Genomic DNA, 19815 nt, shown 5'->3' with positions numbered 1-19815 from the left:
ATGTGTGGAAAATGCAGAGCTTTGCCAAAAGGAAATATGCTTCTTATGTCCAACGCGATAATGAAGTGCTCCTGAGAAAGTCATAGCTACTTCGGCTTTTAAGTTCAGGGGTGGAACTTTGTCCTTTAAGCATACGGGACTTTCTGTCCCCGGCTCTGGATCTAGACCAATGTCATGCAGCAGGAGCAAGAACCCAGTTACCGTCCAGCTAGGCCAGCATCCAAGTCTAAGGAGAAATCGAGGGCAACTAAACGCAAGATGCTGCTGATTAGAGGAAGAAGGGAGATTATGAACAGTTTTTAGGATATGTTTGCACACAGCAAAATAAAGACACCTGCCCTCAAGCAGGCAACGTTTGTGCTCGCAGAGAAAGCGGGCAGTGAGCAGCATGGTCTCCAGCACAAGCTGGCTGTTTCAGTGCAGACTCGGGGTTGGGGCCAGGACCTGCACCTGCAGCACTGCACTTGGGGGGTGGTTGACTCCTGCCGGGAGATCTTTTTTGCTAAAGTAATCTGCTAAACTGAAGTCAGCGGAGGGCTGCAAGCCCCCCTCCTACGTGCGCAGGGGTGTGCAGACCTGCTCCAAGGAAAATCATAGCTGCTTCGATTTTATCACCTAACCTGCTGCTGAATGACTCATCTGTTATCAGGCAGCGCCCACCCAGAAAAGATTAGTTTGAGCTGCTGCAAGCCTCTTCATTCAGTTCGTCTGAGCGTATTACAATTACCAGTGAATGTCTAATCCCCATAGACATCTTAAAAAAAAAAAAAAATACTGTCTGCTATGGAAGTAACTCGCTGCCCCCTCTTCTGCACGACACCTTACTGTGAAAGCAGCTGTGCACGCAACCGTCGCTTCGTCAGGGCAATTTTCTCCCCCGAGCTAAGCGGGGCCCTGCAGCCCGCGCTACCTGCAAGGACCCGGGGGCGGCGGCGGCCCCCCTCGCTGCCTGCGGGCCGGCTCCGGGGCGGCGGCGCGAGGCCGGTCCCACCGCGCGGGCCGGGCTGCGGCGGGGCCGAGCGGGCCGCGGGCGCGGAGGCTCCGGGCGGCTGCGGCGGAGCCTCGGCCCCGGGGCGGCAGGTAGCGCCGGGGGCTGGGGGGGGGCCCGGGGGGGTGGCGGGGAGGCCGGGGCCGGGCGGGCGGCACCGGCCCCCGGGGACCCCCCGGGGTCGAGCCCCGGGCGCGGCTCTGCGGTGCTCGAGGGCTCCCTGCTGCTCGCCCCCCCCCCCGTGGGGGTTTGATAGCTTCAGGCTTCTCCCTTTCTGGGGGGCAGGTTGGGGGTGGCCGGGGGGTCCCCGAGGGGGCCCGGCAGCAGGGCAGGAGCGCGGCCGGCCTCCTTCCCTCCCCAGCATAGCCCTGAAGATGGTTCGAGTCAGGCTCCGTGACCCCTGTGGGCCCGCGGCCCGTCCCAGCCTGGTCTGGAGGAGAAGCTCCCTCCGTTTCTGCAGAACGGCTCGGGGCTCGGGTCCGCGCCTTAGGAGTCTGAACCCCTAAGCGACTCACGTAATTCCTCATACGGTGGCTTGGATACGGGGACACCTGATCTGCAGGGGACGGGTCAGGCGGGAGGACCTGGCGGTGGGGTAACGCAGAGCTGCCAGTGCCCCCGCTCCCCGCAGCCGGGCGCCGAAAGCCGAGCGGGGAGGATGGGGCAGCCCCGCTAAGGGCTCCCGCTGCGGCCTCCTGCTTCAGCCTCCTTGTTTGGAGGGAGACTTTCTGAGCCCAGACTTCCCACCTGCAAGTCTGGTGTGGCTCTGACCTTTCAGGGCTGCTTTAGGCCTAGTTTTATTTTAAGTAAAGTGCTTTGAGGTCCTCAGGATGCTTTTAGCAGTGCAGTGAAATTCTGGCTTAAAAAAAAAAAAGTGTGCCGTAGGAATTCACTTAGGATATAATAGTTTCGAGCTAACCTCAACTTTGTGCATTGCATAAAAAAGGCGCCAGAAGACCATCAGGATGAAGCGGTTCATGGCCATGCTGAATAGGCATAAAAACAAGGATCCGCCACCAGCCAAACTGCTGGATCTAGCAGGACAGCTTTGCCAGGACTTCCAGAGCTCATCTCCCACCCTGGAGAAGCTGGTTGGGGCCATTATGGGATGCAAACACAAGACTTATTTTCTCACCAACGTCCACATAGTCCGAGCTTGTGTGTTGGTTCATGCCCGTAAAGGACAGCACGACACAGCCTGCAGACTCCTGGAGGTAAGGATGTGTCTTTGTTTCTTGAGGGAGACAAAAGAGCAGTATCAGAAAAATAGCGGTTAGAACTGTTAGGCTTAGACCAAAGCAGTACGTGGAGATTTCCGGCTGGTGAATGGTAGTGAGATGTGTGGACTGGCTGACCCGAAAGGATGAGGACTTTGCTACAGGCAATTACGGTTAATCAGCCAAGGGGCAGAAGGTAATTTGGTGATTACGAGGTTGGCTGTAGTTTGTGGAAGTGGGGAATGACTTCTCTTCTCTAGTGTGGCTCTTCTTGGGGTTTCTCATTACGGCTCAGGACATAAAAGCCTTGGGAAGGAGGCCAAGGTTAGAGGGCTCCACTCTTGCTGGGATGGAAAGATGTGAGGAAGGTTTGATGGTACCACTCCAGGTGGGGGATTTTGGCCTCTTGATCTGGTAGCGTAGCCCTTTCCTGGGGGGAAAACAAGGGATTAGGCAGTTGTACATTAGAGATGGAACAGCAGGCCAAGTACTTGGGTAACAGTTACCAATCTTTGTCAGTCCAGTAGGCACCTCCGAGCAAGTTTCCAAGTGTTTAGGGTCTTCTCCTCTGTAAAGAAGCCTGACTGACTCCCTGGAAAGGGTTTGCTTAGTTGCTCTTTTGTTTTAGTGTTGCAGGGCAGAAGAAAAGGAGGAGCTGGTACAGCTGTGGCATGAGATTCACTACCAGCAGGTTATGGAGAAGCACCGCACGGACTTCCTGACCCCCCTGCAGAAGTTCCGCTGCAGGAAGAGGTACCACGGTGCGGGGGGACTACCTCCTCCTTCTGCGCTGGTTGGCAGATGCAGTGGGTGGAGATTCAGAGGCTGCTTTTGCTTCTCAAGATGACAGGTTCTTGGAGATAGGTTTCACTTGGGGTTTTGACCTTTGCCTGCTGCAGTGTGACGAAGCTCTAATAAATGTGAATGAATCTTTATGGGTCCTTCTTGATTCTGCTTTCTTTTGGGCGCAGGAATCCTCCACCTGTTTCCCTTTGTCCTGAAGGTTTGAAGAATCGAAACTATCCAGATAAAGTCCGCCAGGAGCTGCGCAGGTTTGCAGCAGAGGTGACGACAAATCCAAACAAGGAGCAGCGGGTAGGGGTGCTACCTCCAGACAAGTCTCCTTGTAATGGAGAAACAACATTCTGTGATCAGGGATCTATAACTGGTTTCATTCTAGCTCCTTGTTTTCAGGAGCCCCAATGGGGCCGGAATTCCCCAAATTTGACCTTTCCCTAAAGGTTTGTTTTAAAATAAGTTCAAGCTAAGTAATTTCACTTAATTTGGACAAAAAGATCAGGGGAAATAAGTTCCTCATTGGGCTCCTAACAGGTCTAATTTTGTAGTTTGACAAAGGCAAGGAAATAGCCATCACTTAGAAGGGCTATATTGTGGTGATAGGTTCTGCTTTGACTGAGTTACAGCCTTTATAAAATTGCACTTTGATCACCAGAATATTGTACTGACTTATCATGTTAAACTTAAAACTTGCAAATGAGACAGGCTGTGTTGGTATATGCCTGTATCCACCTTATGTGGACAGGGACAAATTTGTCATGAAAGTGACCTGTGAATGAATTCAGCAATCCTTGTTTGTTACTGTCTTGCAAGGTAAAAGCTTCCGACTTTTAAAGTCTGCCTTTGTGGCACCCGGTTCTTTCAATCCCCTTTTTATACGAGATGGGACGACCAGGTGAATAGTTCTGTAATGTGAAGAAGGTTTATTTTGTACCTTTTCATAAAGTAGCAACAGCTTCTAAATACTTAAAAAAAAAAAGAAAAAAGAAAACTGAATTGGGAGCACAATAAGGTTGTACAAATAAGTCCTAAAAGGTCAGGATATGATGATAACTTGTGCATGAATTTCCAAATATGTTCTTCACTTATGTGATTATTATTTAACTTATTATTTAACAATTAGTTTAACACAGCAGACATTTTTCTGTGAGCATGATATGGAAGTTTATACTGCTCACAATTTATGAAAACTATTTAATGTGGTAAATGCATTAGTGTTTACCCCATTAGTGTCATGTTAGTGGTGTGAAGCTGTTGTTCTGTGGAAGACGCCTGCTTTGGCAAGGTTTTATGTAGTATGTTGCATGTTTAAATAGAGCGATATAAAGTAACAGTGAATGATTTCCTTTAGCAAACAAATTAGCAAGGGGAGGAGGGTGGAATCCACATTTTCCAACAACTCGTTGGAGTTGATAAGTCAGTCTCCTTAATGGGGTGTAACAGACTTTATCAGAGACCTGGTGAACAAGTATCTTAAGCGGGTTTGAAAGCTCTTTGACCTGGCTACTGTTGGAATTGGAGGGAAAAACCTAATTCGTTGTGTGTGGTTTACTCTTTTTCCTCTGATCCATCCCCACACCTGGGTTTGCAGGAGGGATTGGCTCAGGACATGAATCTGCAGCCAACTCAGGTCTATAACTGGTTTGCAAATTATCGACGTCGTCAAAAATCCCGGCTTGCTTGCGTGGAAAAGGTCACCAGCTCGTGCTCTGAGAAGGCTTTGACTCACCATGCAAAGGAGCAGCAGGACAGAGGATGCTGTGCTCCACAAACTGCAGGTTGGTCTCTTCGTGATGGGCTTGGGATGTGGTCCAGAAAGCTGAAAAACAATTTTAAATTTCTCCTGGAAGGAAGATGTTCTTCCTCTGGAACAGCAGCTGTATGCCGATGGACACTGGAGGACTGTGCTCCAGTGGAGTGACCTCTCCTTCGGTTAGAGGCTGCGACTCTATAGAAGGAGCAGCATTGACAAAGCCTGAGCAATAACAGGTCAGAGGAGATGCCCTTTTCAGAAGGGGCACTAAATGAAAACAAACACAGGAGAAGCAGTAGGTTTTAGCTCTCAGCTTTGGCTGTCTCAGCTGCTGGGGCCGGGGCATGAATTTAAATCTTGATCTGGGACCAAACGGTATCTTTTCTGCAGTGACTGCTAGCAAGAATTCACCCCTGCTACATCATCTGACTTTTATCTCAATACTCACCACTATTAGCACTGCTCAGTAGCAGTCACTGAAAAGGTTGAAAAAGTTGTCAGGGTTCATGTAGTGCTGAAGTTGGCACCTGCTTTCTTCTGCAGCGGGGGACCCAGTGCATCCCCCGCCCCCCCGCCCCGATGGCTTGCCTTTCACCTGCCCGGCCATCTTCAGGCTGCTCCTGTCTTTCCTGTAGCCTTTCCAGGGCTGGACTGGATGCAGAGTGCCTTCCTAGGCAGCAAATACTGGTGGTTTACAGGAACACATTAGTAACTCATAAACCCCTTCTCCGGGACATGAAGGGGATTATTGCAATGCAGACATGTAGTTCTGAACTCCAGTCTACTCCAGTAAAACCCAAGGTTTCCAGGCCCCTTCCCGGCATCTCAACCAAACTTTAGTCATGGGGAATGCTAGCAGCTTGCTGCATTTGAGAAATCAGACTGTTGTTTCCTTGCCTTTTGGAGTGACTGTTAGTATCCCTTTACCTGCCTTGCCCTGCGGCTTTCAGATGGATCTTATGCAGGCATCAGCTCTGAGCAGATGGAGATAACCCTTTTGCCCAGTGACCCGGGGTGGGAGCAGTCAGCTGCAGACCTGGATAAGTCTCCTGAAGGAACGTATTTAAAGATGCTGGAATCCAGGTGAAGTATGAAAAAGCTGTTAGAGTGACAGTTCAATGACAAGACAACCTTTAAACTTGTTTAGGGAACTTTCAGTTCCCAGGGGATATCATCCAGGGAGCCCTGACTCCGTAGATGGGAAGGGTCTATGCCCTGTTATCAGCTTCAGCCAGGCTGAGCAGCTAGCAGTTACCCTCCCACCCAGCAAGGGTACGATGCAAAGGTTGAGCTGGTGGGTCCCCCCTTTTCGCAAAGAGTAAGTGTGGCTGCTTTATTTCTTCCCCCACTACAGCTTTATGCACAGCACTGAGCTGTACGAGGCAAGGACCAGCAAGGCTTTGCTGACCGCTCCCAATACTGAACGACCTGCAGCGTTTCGCCCTGAGGCTGTGCTGGAACCAGGGACCTGCTTTAGCCCTGCTGTCCTGCAGACCAGAGAAGCAGCAAGCAGTACTGATGCCAGTCCCCAGCTGGATAACTTTGTCCTGTGCTCTTGCGGATCGCTTACCTTCCCTGGCGAACAGCTGGCCGTGTGGCAGGCCCCTTCCAGTGCCAGAGGAGTCTCTGGCTCCATGTGGACCCCGAGTAGAGAAGGTTAGTATGATGGCACCTGGCTTGTTGCCCTTACCAGGTTTTAAGCTTCTCTTCCCTTTGCTTTGAATGCTCTTGCTCCCTTACATAGCTGTTCCTGTGTGATAGACGGGGGTGCATGGCTTATCTTCAGATCTGGAGTCCTGCTCCTATAGCGGCTCAAAGAGAAAACCTGTTGGTCTAAGCTACCGAACCATACGTTCCCACCCACGCGCAGGCTGTAACTCCTTCCCCAAGACAGCCCCTGTAATTCCTAACAGGCAAGTGCTGACTGCCTGAGCGGAGGCTAGGTGCTTCTGAGTTGGGCTTGTCTTCAGCAGCATGTTCTCACTTTCCTTTGTCCTTATTTGTTTTTCTTTCTCTCTCTCACCTTTTCTTCCTGTTTCCTCTTTATCCAGTCTTGTTCACCGTTCCCACCATCTCCTCCCCTTTCTTCTCCCTGTTCTTCAGAATAGCTTGACGTTAACTGACGTCCACCTGCCGTTGCTGCAGGTCTGTGGAATGGGCAGTGCTGTGGCTGCCATTCACACGGCCGCTGGTGAATGGGGAACGAGGAGGGGAGGACTCGCTGGGTTAGAAATGGGGGCTTGTTACCTGTAATTGTCTTTAATATGAGCATTTATTTCAGCAGGTCTCAGAGCCCCCTTGAGCAGGGCCCCTCAAGGTGGCTGTATTGAGGCCAGTTCAGGAGGCATCATTCAGCAGTCAGATTTAGAGGAGGAAAGCTTCATCCTTAGAGAAGAGCAGCTAGGGGCTCTGGAAGCTATTCTGCCCCACAGGTAAAGGGAGCAGCGAGCACAAGGCTTCTCGAAGGCAGGAATAACAGTGAGGGTCTGGGTCTAGCCTTGTCCTGATCGCTCTGTCGAAGAGGGTTGCAGAAACAGGGTGGTTTCATTCCAGGGGCCTGACTGCCTCTTTGTGTCAATCAGATTTTGCAGATATTTATATCTGTGGGTGGGAAATGGGAAATGCTGTGTAAGTGTATATGTGTTTTATGCAGTGTGGTGCAAAGGAGATTCAGGTCCAGCCTCATCAGAAAAGATATGAACCCCTCTCTTTAAAACAGGTTTGGCTTCTGAGTTTTTTGCCTGGTTTGTTTTGGCAGAAAATTGTAATCCATACTGATCTCATTGAGAGCTGATCCTGCAAGCTGGGGTGGTGTGGCCTGTAGTTAATCTTTTGTAGCTTCATAACCTCATGACAAGGTTGTTCCACAGTGCAAGCTTTCCAATTTGGAAACTGTTCTGTCCTTCTGTTTTTCACCTGTATGAAATGTTTCAGATTGCAGGTTTTCACTGGGACTAGAGATAAATTCACAGAATGTGAAACAACAAAAATCCATGCCATCTTCCATATGTTGTTATACATCTTCCATAATGTTTCGTAAAAATAAACACTGCAAAACAGACACTATGAAGCTGCTTTAACTAACTGATCTGCAAGACAGAACAGGAGTGGTAGCCCCTTTTTATAACCTTTCTGCTTGAATCTCTTCAGCATTTGTGCTAGCATGGCATTATCAATAATAAGTTGCAAATGTCCTGTCAGAGAGGTAGGTAGAAGCAGCAGTTTTATTACCACTTTTCAGATAGGGAACAGAGGCCTGGAGAGGCTTCGTGGCTTTGCAAGGCAACAGGGGAAGGCAGCGATTCACTGGAGAGAGAGATCAGTGCTTCTTGCCTCCCAGTTCCCTGCTTAAAACGTTCCTGCCTTTTACCGGTTTCGCAGTTGGCTTGGTGCCCACAGTTGCTCACAGTCATGCCAAACTCCCCGCTCTGAATTGCTGGAGAGAACCCAGGTCTAGCTGCTGTGAGTCCACCTCAGTCTGCGTTTTGGGATTTGCACAGTTCTACATGATGGCTAAAGATCACAAAAGATCAGTGAGAAACTGCCGGCAATATTTTGGCTGAATTTGAAATTGCATGTTCTGACTCTAGAGTGAGCTCATGTTTATTTTTAAAATATGTTCCACCAGTAGAAGAAATCTATGGTGAACGTCTCCTTGTTGGGTATGTCAGTTGTGCCAGGAATCCACACACTCTTTATCGTATTCCTGGCAGTGGCAGCACTTGCTGCTGCGTTGACACCTTCTGGTAAGGATGTAGTTATCTGAACTCTGTTCGTAAACCCAGCTGGGCTAGTGGCCTGGAACAGCTCCTCCAAAAATGCAGAATTCCCCCAAATGCCATGAATACTACTGAACTTCAATCTCTTTAGAAATCCTTCTTTAGAATGAGTGAGGCTTAGGCTGCACTTTCATCTAGGCCCTTTGGCCAGAAGACCACAGGCGGGTAGTCTAGGGTGAGATCACTGCTCGGTGAAATCATCTTTGCTGTCAGGCAGGGCCCTCTAACAGGTTTCCTGGATTAGAGAGAAGTATCGTGTCACCTGAGTCATCTGTAGCAATATTGTGACACAGAGCATCACTCATCTGGGGACTCATGAAAGGAGTTAACAACTTGAAGTGTAAGGCAGATGAATGCTGTTATCCTGGAAAAACAGGCCAGTGAAGTTATCCCTGCTTTAGAGATAAAACAGAGAAGGAAATGGTTTATCCAAGGTCACCCAGAGGGTCACTCTCAGCACCTGGAGTGGACTTCCAGTGCTCGGTAAGGGCTTGGCCTGAAAGCTGATTAGAGCAATTCCAGCTGATTTCTTTCAGGGGCTTTTTACAGTTGGTGCTAAGCGCTTGGGCTGCATCCAAACCTTTTATGATCTACAGGGCTGTGAGGTGGGAGGGTGAGGGGGAGTGAGGCTGGGAGCTGACTGTCTCTCCATCTGCTCCCGCTGCCCGACAGGAGAGTTTGATCCAGCGAGTGGACTGGAAGTCGCGGGGGGGTACTGAGCAGATGCTTGCCTTGACACGTAGCGGTGCTGTATCCCACTCACTCCCCTGGCCGGGACAGGCGGGACGTAGCCTAGCTAATGGTTCATGCAGAGTATCTCTCTGCTGTGCCTCAGATTCCAAACAGAAAAGCACACCGAGGTCTACGGAGCAAGACAGACTGCATTTATGAGCCAGCATATTGATTTAGAAAATGCTGGTGCAGAAATGCTTGTTGCAGCTTACTGCTTCTGCCTGCATTTTGGGCATTGCAGCTCAGGGTGCTAGGAAACCCCTGCCCTCAGGTCTCCACCCTGTGCCTAATGGACAGCCAAGCACCACTGGCACCAGCACGTTTACAACACACAAAAGGAGACTATTTTTGATATGCTGCATAATTAAATTGCAGAATCTGTTGCTAAGGGTATTGTGGATGTCAAAGTGTAAGTGGGCTAAAAAAAAAAAAAGGATGAGACAAATTCATGGAGGCTGAATCCATTTGAAGTTAGTGAATGTCAGTGCCTGAATGCAGCCTCCAAGAGAGGAGCCTGTAGACTGCTTGCTGGGAGCTGGGGGGGGGGACTCCAAGGAAGGGCAGCTCGATGCTTGCCGGGTTTCTTGTACTGTTTTCCGCAGTTCTGTTAGTTGGCCCGTTTGGTCTGGCCCTGCATGGCCATTTGTACCCTGGGGTACTCCTGGGAGCAGTGCAGCCAGCGTCGCTGGAGTAGAGATAGTTTGGAGTTGGCGGTGAGGGGAGAGGAAGGAGAAAGGTGCTGTTGAGATCATCCCACGAGTCAAGTACCCTGTCTCCTACTTGGCCCAGTGCCTGCAGACTGCGACCTCTTCTGAGAGGTAGCGAAGCCCACGAGGGTGGTGCAGATGGAGACTCCTGACCGAAGGCCTTGAAAACCTATAGTAGAACATAGCGAATGTTGTGGCTACGTCTAGAACCACGTTTGTGTGTTTTGACTCTTAATGTACCAGGAAAGAGACGTTTTGGTAGATGTCTCCTTGTTTATGGGGATTGTTCTGGGGGCATAAGGAAAGTTGCAAATCTAGATGTCACCCCTGTATACTGCTCTTAGTCAGGCTAGTCCTCCCAGTGCAGAGTGTGTTTGTTCAGGCCTTAATAACAAACTGAGGAGACAGCATGGGTTTGCAGACCATTTACCAGAATTCCTTCTCTTTTGAATGAACACTCTTGCCAGGAGCCCCTCTTGTCCTGCTGCAAGACGCTACATTAAGTGGTGAGTAGGACATAAATGCAAAAAAAGCCCACATTCTTTTATCATCATATTTTCTTCCAGTTCCTGTCAGACTGTGTTTAGCAAACCTCAGTGCCCACCTGTTTCTGCACCGTGCGTGGAGGCCAGCCAAGCCTTGGGACAAAGCCAGGTAAGAGAACGCACCTCATGCACAGAGGAGCCCAGCCCTGCGCGCGCCATCCAGCTCCGGCTCTCACACAGGAGATGTGAAATCTCGCATCGTATCTTACATAAAATATGTCTGATCTAAGCGTATCGTTGGAATACAGTTCAGAGTAGGCTGGGCATTTCCTGTGCAGTGTCCAGCACATGCTAGAAGGAGAATTATTTTTTAATTGTTTCTTCCACTTGGATTGCTTGTCAGACCTTGATTTTACTAAAAGCGTCATTGTAGTGATGGCCAAAGCAGCCTGTGCAGATCTAAAGTATCATTTACCTTTTAAGAAATGGAGGGTTTACCTAGCACTGTGGGAAGAAAATGACTGGAAAATGGCTGCTTGAAGGTACTCCTCTTCCGAGAGGTTCTGCGGAATTTGTCTGTGCTCTCTCAGACCTGTTAAAATCTTTGCTATAACTTTAATTTCCCAGTCTGTGTTGCTGCTGAGGAAAAGGGATTGTCCACCATCCTGGGATGGCTGAGAGCAGCGTATGGAGAGCAGAACCGCTATAGGAAATGATAAAACAACTGACTTACCTTCCATGGTCTGGATTCAACCCACATGCTTTCTTACACTGATTTTAAAGCAGCAGAGAATAGAAAATAGAAATCTGGTGCTTTCAAGGTGATGGGAGCACATCTCTGAATTAAAGGTTACTTAACAGGACCCAAGACAGCCTTATATACATTTTATCTTGTGCTATTCGTAAACTTTATTTGTTGGCTTGAAATGTGTTGGTCTACCAATCACTCATCCGTTTCTGTTTCTGTTGCAATGTAAACTGCTGGAGAAAGCCTTTTTAGAAGAGATTTTGAAAAGCAGGAGACCATATTTGCTGGCCTCATTATGGGAAGTGGCTGCAGCTCTGAGGACAGTAACAGAACCTCTTCTGAGCCTCTGAAAGCATCAATATAAAGATCTGTATCTTGGAAAGTGGCCTTTTTACCAGCCATAATGTGAGCCAGATGAGTAGGAAAGCTTTGGGCATTAATAATGAATGAGCCTTTTCTAAGATTTCCAGAGCATGCAGTCTCTGTAGCTAGAGTTTCCTCTTGCTACTTTGGATTCTTGCACTGATTTTGTGATTGTATAGAAATATGACACTCAGTGCAATATAGGCTGCAGAACAAGACACCGTGTGATGCCTGCAGATGTCAAAAAGGGACATCTTCAAATCTTTGTAATGATCACTGAGTTCAGGAAATCAGAAAAGCTTTTTTTTTTTCTCCTTCTACTTGGATAATTTAATGTGTGTGACATGAAAAGGGAGAGAGCTTGAATGCAAAAATGATTTTGCAGCATTCTACAGGCGTCCTGCGCACTCTGATTCTTGCTGGATGAACTTTGCCTGGGCTTGTTCTAGGGATATCAAATGCTTGGTTCCTGTGTCTGAGCCATAGGTGTGCAGATGTACACTCCCTGTAGTCCACACGACTTTCAGTTTGCTCTTCTTGGGTCATTCATCCCTCCAGAGTTAGAATGAGAGTAAAACAAAACAAAAAGCTCATTTTGGAGACATTTCTTTCCCTCCTTGAACACCCTTGCCCAGGTGATACTTCCCTTCTTGATATAATTATTTCATCCTGGTCTTGCCCTCTATAATTTATTTTCTTTTACAAGAGCCAATGCCTTGCCCAGAGGGAAGGAAATTGCTCTTCTCTGAATTACTAGAGTTGAACTGTGCACAGAGAGTGCTTGTCATTTGTGCACCCACGTTCTGCACCGATGGATTACCCTACCTGAACTTAGAGGGGAACAAAGACACGGTCACTTCATGCACACGGCCCTCACCCCTAACACTCCCTCCCATCCCTCAGTCTCGGGCTAAAGTACCTCTGACTAAAGCAGCTCTTTCACAGTGAGCAATTGCATCGTTAAAGGTTGTAAGTGACGAAGCTTTGATTCCTTACTGTATCTTTCAGGTACCAGAGGATCCAGCTGGTGACCCATCAACCAACGACACATTCTGGGCAGCATGGCTGCTCTTTGAATTCTCAGCCGGGGGACGAATGTGACCTGCCTGCAGAGAAACTAAATGTGGTCTGCACTTCTCCAGGAATCACTTCATCCTCTCCTGTTTTTCTCCCCCCTCCGCCCCCCCCTTTTTTTGATGAATGAGGGGTTTGACATGGAAGTGAGGAATGGACAGAACAAGGTGGAAGGATGAAGGTCTTTACTAATAGTTAAAAAGTTTGTTTTAGTTACAGTTTTATTAAGAATTTTGCAAAGAAGAAACTAAAGGTACTTTGCAGATTGTAGGTTTTTACTGGGCCAGTCTGAAGCTGCATTATAGATGTTAAAAGATATTCAGTCACTGATTCCATAGCAGTTACATAGTTCTACCCACACAACTGGTCAGATCTGAGTCCTTCATTACATGATGAAAATATGTGAAGCCTCTGCACTCAGTAGGAGTAAAACCTCCCATGCATTGCCTACCGACTGAATGTTGGAGGGCTTTATCTCATGCCTGAGAATGTGAATTCAGCTAGCTGCAGGTAACATACTGCTGTGTCTCAGCCCTGCATTTCACTTGTGCCACTGGCCGCAACTTCGGGAGCGTCGCACGTCCCGTAGTGCCCCAGGCGACACGAGCCGGAGCACGGCGGCGTTCACAGCGCTGCAGTAAACCCTTCTGGGGTAAGCCGTTTCGCTGCCGCTCTCCTGGGGAGTGCGCGCGACTCTCAGTTCTTTCTGCCCTGTACTTTTCCTTACTTAACCTAGTCTCAAGGCCGCCTGCGATACTCTTGCTTCATTTCATGCTGCTCACAGACCAGGTGCAGTTTTCCCTTTCACTCTGGGGCTAGAAAGCAGAACTGTGGACATGTTAGGGCATGAGTAGCAATGCAGACCTTTGACGCAGATTTAAAACTTCTGCTGTAAGTCATTGGGCAATCTTTTGAATGTTTTCCTTAAGTATGATTACTATTTTCTTTTTTTCAGAAAATTTGTATTGCAGAAGGAGTAATCTTTGCCAAAAATATAGCTGTGACATACACGAAGTAGATGCCTCTAGTGCCTTTTGTAATAAAGTTAGCAAATAAAGGTTATGCATGACTCTTTCTCCAGGGTTCGTTTTCAAGGTGAGGGTATTAAGTTACTACACACATCAAACGTTTCTCAAAACCCTAGTGCCTGGCTGCCCCAGGTGGGTTTTTGTGTGTTGTGATCCCTGGTACTTCCAGTTTTTTTTTCTGTGGAGCTCGCTTGCAATGGTGTTTTCCCGTTGTTGGATGTTTAATATTCAAAACACTTGTGTGAGTAAGGGTTAGATATACGATCACATTTTTATTTGCTTGAAAAATTGGGAGGTGGGTGAATCCTAGCTGACGTGTGGGCGGGAAAGGAGCAGCCCCTCTGTGCCTGGCAGCTGTGGCCCTGTCACAAATGCACGAAGATCGAGTCCTTCTTGTGTTACCAAACCAGTGACTGGGTCTTCGCGACCTCCTTTTTAACGCTCCCCGCCTAACTACCCCGCTCCTCTTGCGTAAGGGCGCCTCTCGGCCCCGGCAGCGCTGCCGCAATCCCTCGCCGCTCTTGAAAAACACGTAAGTGCGGCAGGCGCGGACGGGACGCGCTGTTGCCTTCCGCGAGGTGGTACTGCGGCCCCGCTGCTCCGCCGGCTTCCTGCTCCCTCCTGATTGGTCAGGCGTCCCGCCGCGCCGGTAGCAACAGGGACAAATATATCCTTCCGCTCCCTGATTGGCTGCCGCCGGCCGCCGAGCCATAGCAACAGCGGAGCGGGCGCGCGGCGCCTAAGGAGGCGCGCGGCGACCGTTGGCGACCGTTGGCGGCCGGGGTGGGGGCGGGGGCGGGGGCAAAGCCGCTTCTGCTGTGGAAGCCTCGGGGGTCCTCGGGCGAGGGGAGAAGAACAGCCGGGGAAAGGCAGAAGCCTGTTATAGCCGGCACTTCTGCTGCTGACGGTAGGCAAGAGGTTGCATAGTGAATCCAGGCGTGTTGCGTAAAGCCCGCATTTGCACTGTGGTGGGCAAGATGTGTGCTTTCCCTATTGCCTGTGGTGGAGTCGAAAGAAAATAAGACACTGTCGTGTGCCAGACAGTGAAAGGGCTTTCATGCAAAAGAAGCCACCCATGTGAGCAAAACTCACACTGGGTCTTGTCAGGCATATGTATGAAATACCAAATAAGGTATTTTATTTCTCAGCGCTAATGACATAATGTGTCACTACTATTACAATGATTCAGCTAGTCTATGGAATGTAATATACGTGGATGGAAGTCTGGGTGGTTACACTTCTCTCCTTGTGAAGACTGATGTATTGAAGTATGGAGGAATGAGGCTTCTGCCAGATGCATTTTCTCTCCCTTTCAAATACTTAGTTGCTCTCCCCTGTCAGGAAGATGGTGCAGAATAGATTAACTGTAGCCCACCTGTATAGAAGTTCTAGGCACCTGTCATTCAAAATAGATTATTTTCTAAGAACACAACACATGCTAGGTTATGCAGGTATTTGAGTTTCAGAGATAACTGTCCTTTGTTCTACTGTCTTAACAATACTACTGTCCATAGGTCTTGTACACGTTCTTAAATAGTTCAAGAATACAATGTTTGGAATTGTTAAGAATGAAGCTCAAGTGACCAGAATTCTTAAGGAGTGCTGGAACAACAAGTATTCCTTCCAAACTTAAATTTGAAAAGGCTTTGCAGTTAAAGCAGAATTAAAGCCTATTGTCTTCTCTTAATGAATTTCATTTCCAAATTTGGCACAGTTGCTCTCTGGAGGACAATTGCATTTTCTAGGTCATTTCCCAGATGAAGTAACTTATTAGTTTTCCAGAAATTTGTATTAAATGATTCATGGCTTGATATGTGGAATCAAGCAAATTAAAAGCAAGTATTTCTCTTTAAGAGGTGTAAAATCAAGTGGCTGAAGCACAGTGCATTCTGGCCTGCCAGCATCTTTGCCCCATGCTACCTCGATATTGAATCTGCATGAAGCACTTTGGAGGAACTAATTGCACTTAGAGAAGAATTTGCAGGCTGTGCTTGCAGATCTCACAAAACCTGACTGTGCTGAGATACAGGTAGCTGAGCAGAGTTCAGAGATAGGCTATCACTTGCCCATCCATGAGCTGGCACAGACTGGATGCATAGCTGTACTACAGAGGAAGAAATCAAGTGAATCTGTGCTTAGCACCAGTGGCGCTTAGCACTTGGCCTGCTCTGCCTGTGGTGCTGAGTCGAGTCAGTCTTTGAGGGACAGTGTGGTGGAGTTCTTCAAATTACATTATATTCACACTGGGCTTGCATTTGAATTGTTCAGTTTGTGTCTTACCTTGTTCTCATTTCCTCGCTGTGATTTATATCCTAGCCTTGTTCTAGTTTCCCTGTCCTGCCATATGTAGCAGGCTCTGGATGTGTTTATGTTCTTTCTTGGAGCTGTAATTAGAAGTACTCTGAGCATGTGGCTGACCTGCCCTGAGCTGAATGTGCTGTACCTGCTGTTGTCATTCCTCCTCCCCCTTAGCATGTCATGGACTAACAAAAGAAGGAGCTTGCCCTAGATAGAAAAAACAAAGCCATTTTTATCTTTAAATTCATAGGAGGGCCCAAAGAACAAAACTTGCGCATGTTGAATGATCACAGAGAAGGGATGGAAATTTAGGAGCATCTTCAGAGGCTCTGTTAATTAGCTGTCTCTGAGGTGAGAGGGCCATTTTCCCAATGGGCAGGCAGTCACATTTTCCAGTGCTGCCGCTAGAATCAGCTTTCCTCTTTGCAGTTCCAGCAGATGGGCCTAAGACTGGCAAGGTCGAGACTGAGCTGTTGCTAAGTTAGATACGTGGTATGGAAATGGCAGTATGGAGGACTTGCACTGCGGCTGCTTGTGAAAAACTGCTCTGAACCTAATCTGCTACAGTGCTAAAGAGGATTAATTACATGAAAAGTTGTTTTTCCTTTTCAGTCTCCTTGACAGTCTCTGTCAGCTATCACAGTTACTGAATGGGCTGGTCTGAGGCCCACTCTGGACAAACGTCAGGCCAGACAACTTGAAGGCCAGTGTTTTCCGGCAGTCTCTCATTCTGGATGCCTGGCTTGACTTGCTTGGGGCCTCATTTTCAGAGGAAATGAGCACTTATGCAGTGACTCAAGTAGGGCACCCAGAATAAGAGGCCACTTTTGAAAATGTTGGCAAAAGCATTTTGTTCTATCTCTGCACTTCATTAGTCTTATCCCCAAAGTCTTTCATGTTATGTTCTACAGTGAAAGGTCATTGTTTCAGATCAATCACGTTCAGTGGAATTTAACCCAATTCTAAGTCAAACTAATCCACTTTAGTAAAGTTTGAAGAGCAGTAAAAATTCATTTGTTAAGAAAGATTTGGGCTTATTTTTTAAATCTGGCCATTGATTCAGAGCCCCTAATGGTGTATGCACAACATGATGTGTCTTGGGGGTGATTCTGGAAATGCTGGACATCTACATTCTGACCTTATCTGTAGGGTGCAAATGCTCAGCAGCTCTGAAGACCCCTGGGAATTGGTAGGATTGTTTTTTTCACTTGCAGTAGTCACTTAACGTAGACTTTTTTTTCTCTTACATGTAGAGGCTTTTTTCTATATGACATTCTGCTAAAGGTTTCTGATAAGCAGGCTTTTTCATGTTTTCCTGTTTATTGTTGTAAATTCTCGTTCCTTTCAGTTGATTAATTACGTAAAGAATAAAAACACATTCCTAAATCTGGACAGGACTATGGCAAACACTCTGTTCCGAAGCAGCTTTGTAAGAGTTAAAGCTGCTTTCTATTAGCTACTGTGTTCTTGCTACTTACACAAACCTCCATAACGGAGCATGCTTCACAGCTTCCTGTGTATATCCCTGAATCATTCTGGCACGCAAAAACACTGCCATAATTTTTTATTCAGACATAGTGTTTATTCTTCACTGGACTCTGAAATGAGCAAGCGCTTGAACATAGCACATTTCATGGGAGAGTTCTGAGGATTTATCAACTCATGTCTGCACAGGATTTTGAACATGCAAAGGGCTACTGCATATGAATGCTGAGTGGTATTAAATGTATTGTGGTGATCTCAAGTAGGTTTCAGCATACAGACTTAACCCTTTCCCCTGAGGGAGCAAGAGCTTCACAGATTTTGTGCAAATCGCTACCCTTCTCTTTAAAGGATCTTCCCCATTGCTGAATAGAGTACAAAGTACTTTACCACAATTCACGGCATGAACCCTGCTGGTTCTGAGCAGCACTCAGGTAGTGTAATCTTTCTGCCTTCATTCTAGATTTTACCTTTGAGTTATGAGGGAGGTTCTGTGAGAATGATTACAGATTAATATGAAATTGAAATGTGACAAATAGTAGAATATTTTCACACACACTGTGACAGCCCAAAGGGTTCTGCTGCTTGTTAAACTGTGGTGTATGGTTTGGCTAGAAATATATCATTGAAATTATAGTCTCTTGTGGTTTGAGAAGGAATCATCACACTTCAGCTACACCCACTCCTATCTTTTGCTCTGATCTTGTCATTGGTTACAACACCTTCCCTCCCTGATGTGCACTTATCTCACTTTATTGCGGGGATGTGCTGCCAGGATTCTAACAATAAAAATTATAGATAGTCCTCAGCCTGTGAAACAATCTGTCCTTACAGCACAATCTGAACATCCTGCCCCCACCTAAGTGCCAGCCCCAGTATTTCCAAGATCAGATGTCTACAGAATCCCCAGCTCTTTCTCTGCCATCCCCCTCTCTGCTACCTTTGCTGTGATGTGGGAGCTGGGCAGCCTCCCCCATCACCTGGCAGTTGTGTCTGCTCCCTCTCTGGTTTTCAGTGCCTTGCGTCTAAGACTCAGTATCATTTAGTAGAGCCCTAAATAAATCATTTCCTTGCTGCAGAAGAAGAGAGGGAAGATTGCTTGCTCCAGGAATGGGAAGAATATTAGCAGCAGGGACCTCTTAGTACCACTGCTTTAGTTCCACAGGTCTCAGGAAGAGTGATGCAAAAAGTGTGATCCTTGCTCGGTGTTGCCAGAATAACCAAAGAAGGTGGCTTTTGGCAATGGTGGAAAGCTGGAAGGCGCTGGTACGGCACCCCTATCATCACTTAGTTTCCCTATCATGCTTCCTCTACAGCCGTGCACCTCATAGCCAATGCCCCCTCAGCTAAATGTCAGTGTTGGGGAGTCTCTGAGAGTGCTTTGCTGTCCCCAGTGCCCCTCTGTGGAGCTGAGCGGTGAACTAGAATGGCATTTCAGCAAGGAGCTATTTGTGGAACGTCGGTGCTGTCCAATAATCAGATATGCCAGTGGAGCACAGCCACTGCCTTAGGTCATGGTGCAATTTTCAGTACCATAAGTTTCTCCATCTACAAATTCTTGCTGGGTGTGGTAACTATGCCAACAACAACTCAAATCCTGCCTCATGAGAGCTGTATTTCTGAGCTCCTGTCTGGACTTTGCTGGGAATCGTAGAGCTGTTTAGTGTCGTGTACAATGCTGGGCATCTGAGCTCTGCGGGGGAACCACAGAGCTTGGTACCATGTTGCACCCCGTTCAGCACTCTAGGAAAGGGTGGGCTGACATTTCCATTTCCTTTCCATTTTTTTTAAAGCATTGTAACTAAGCTTCTGAACATTGTAGCAGATTGAAACTTACTGTATGAGCACTAATTGTTTTTTATTTGTACCTTTATAGCTCCTGGGAGCCACTGTTACAGCGGAGGATTCAGGGCACTAGGTGCTGTACACGCAAGGGAAAATAGGTACTCTCCCAAAGACCTTGTATGTTTGAAATGTACTCTCATTACTTTGTTTACAATCAGACTATAGACATGCTACATAAAAGGTTGCCTCATTTTAGTGATTTTTCTTGCTACTGTTGGATTTAGACATGTATCTGATTTTAAAGCAATGATGTGACATATCACCTTGTGGGTTCGAGGTTAAGAATTTTTGAGATGCTTTAGACTGAAAAATGGCCATTTACACAGAGGCTTCAATTAAAAAAAAAAACCCAAAGCATTTCATGAGAATGTTTTTTTTTGTGGGTATATCCACATATATTTGAAAGATTCATATATTCTCTGATTCAGAGGGTAAATAAATATAACTGGTTTTAAAAATACTTCATAATCTATTTCCCTTAGGAGGCTGAAACTGCTGTGCACAGCTGGAAAGTTTTT

The 19815-nt window shown here is 47.4% G+C and overlaps 1 protein-coding gene across 1 annotated transcript; it reads left to right on the top strand.

The window, feature by feature from the left end:
- ANHX (anomalous homeobox) lies at nt 1-12770 on the top strand. The gene is made up of 10 exons (XM_064522230.1): nt 1-1080; nt 1935-2202; nt 2834-2958; nt 3177-3300; nt 4595-4781; nt 5707-5839; nt 6111-6412; nt 7038-7188; nt 10541-10628; nt 12579-12770. Exons 2-10 carry the CDS (start codon nt 1954-1956, stop codon nt 12669-12671), a joined length of 1452 nt encoding a protein of 483 aa, XP_064378300.1. The 5' UTR covers nt 1-1080; nt 1935-1953; the 3' UTR covers nt 12672-12770.
- The last annotated feature ends 7045 nt before the right edge of the window (nt 12771-19815 follow it).

The sequence above is a fragment of the Dromaius novaehollandiae genome, chromosome 17 (assembly GCF_036370855.1).
Source record: "Dromaius novaehollandiae isolate bDroNov1 chromosome 17, bDroNov1.hap1, whole genome shotgun sequence".
Classification (NCBI taxonomy): domain Eukaryota; kingdom Metazoa; phylum Chordata; class Aves; order Casuariiformes; family Dromaiidae; genus Dromaius; species Dromaius novaehollandiae.
This window is presented reverse-complemented; position numbering and strand designations above follow the sequence as displayed.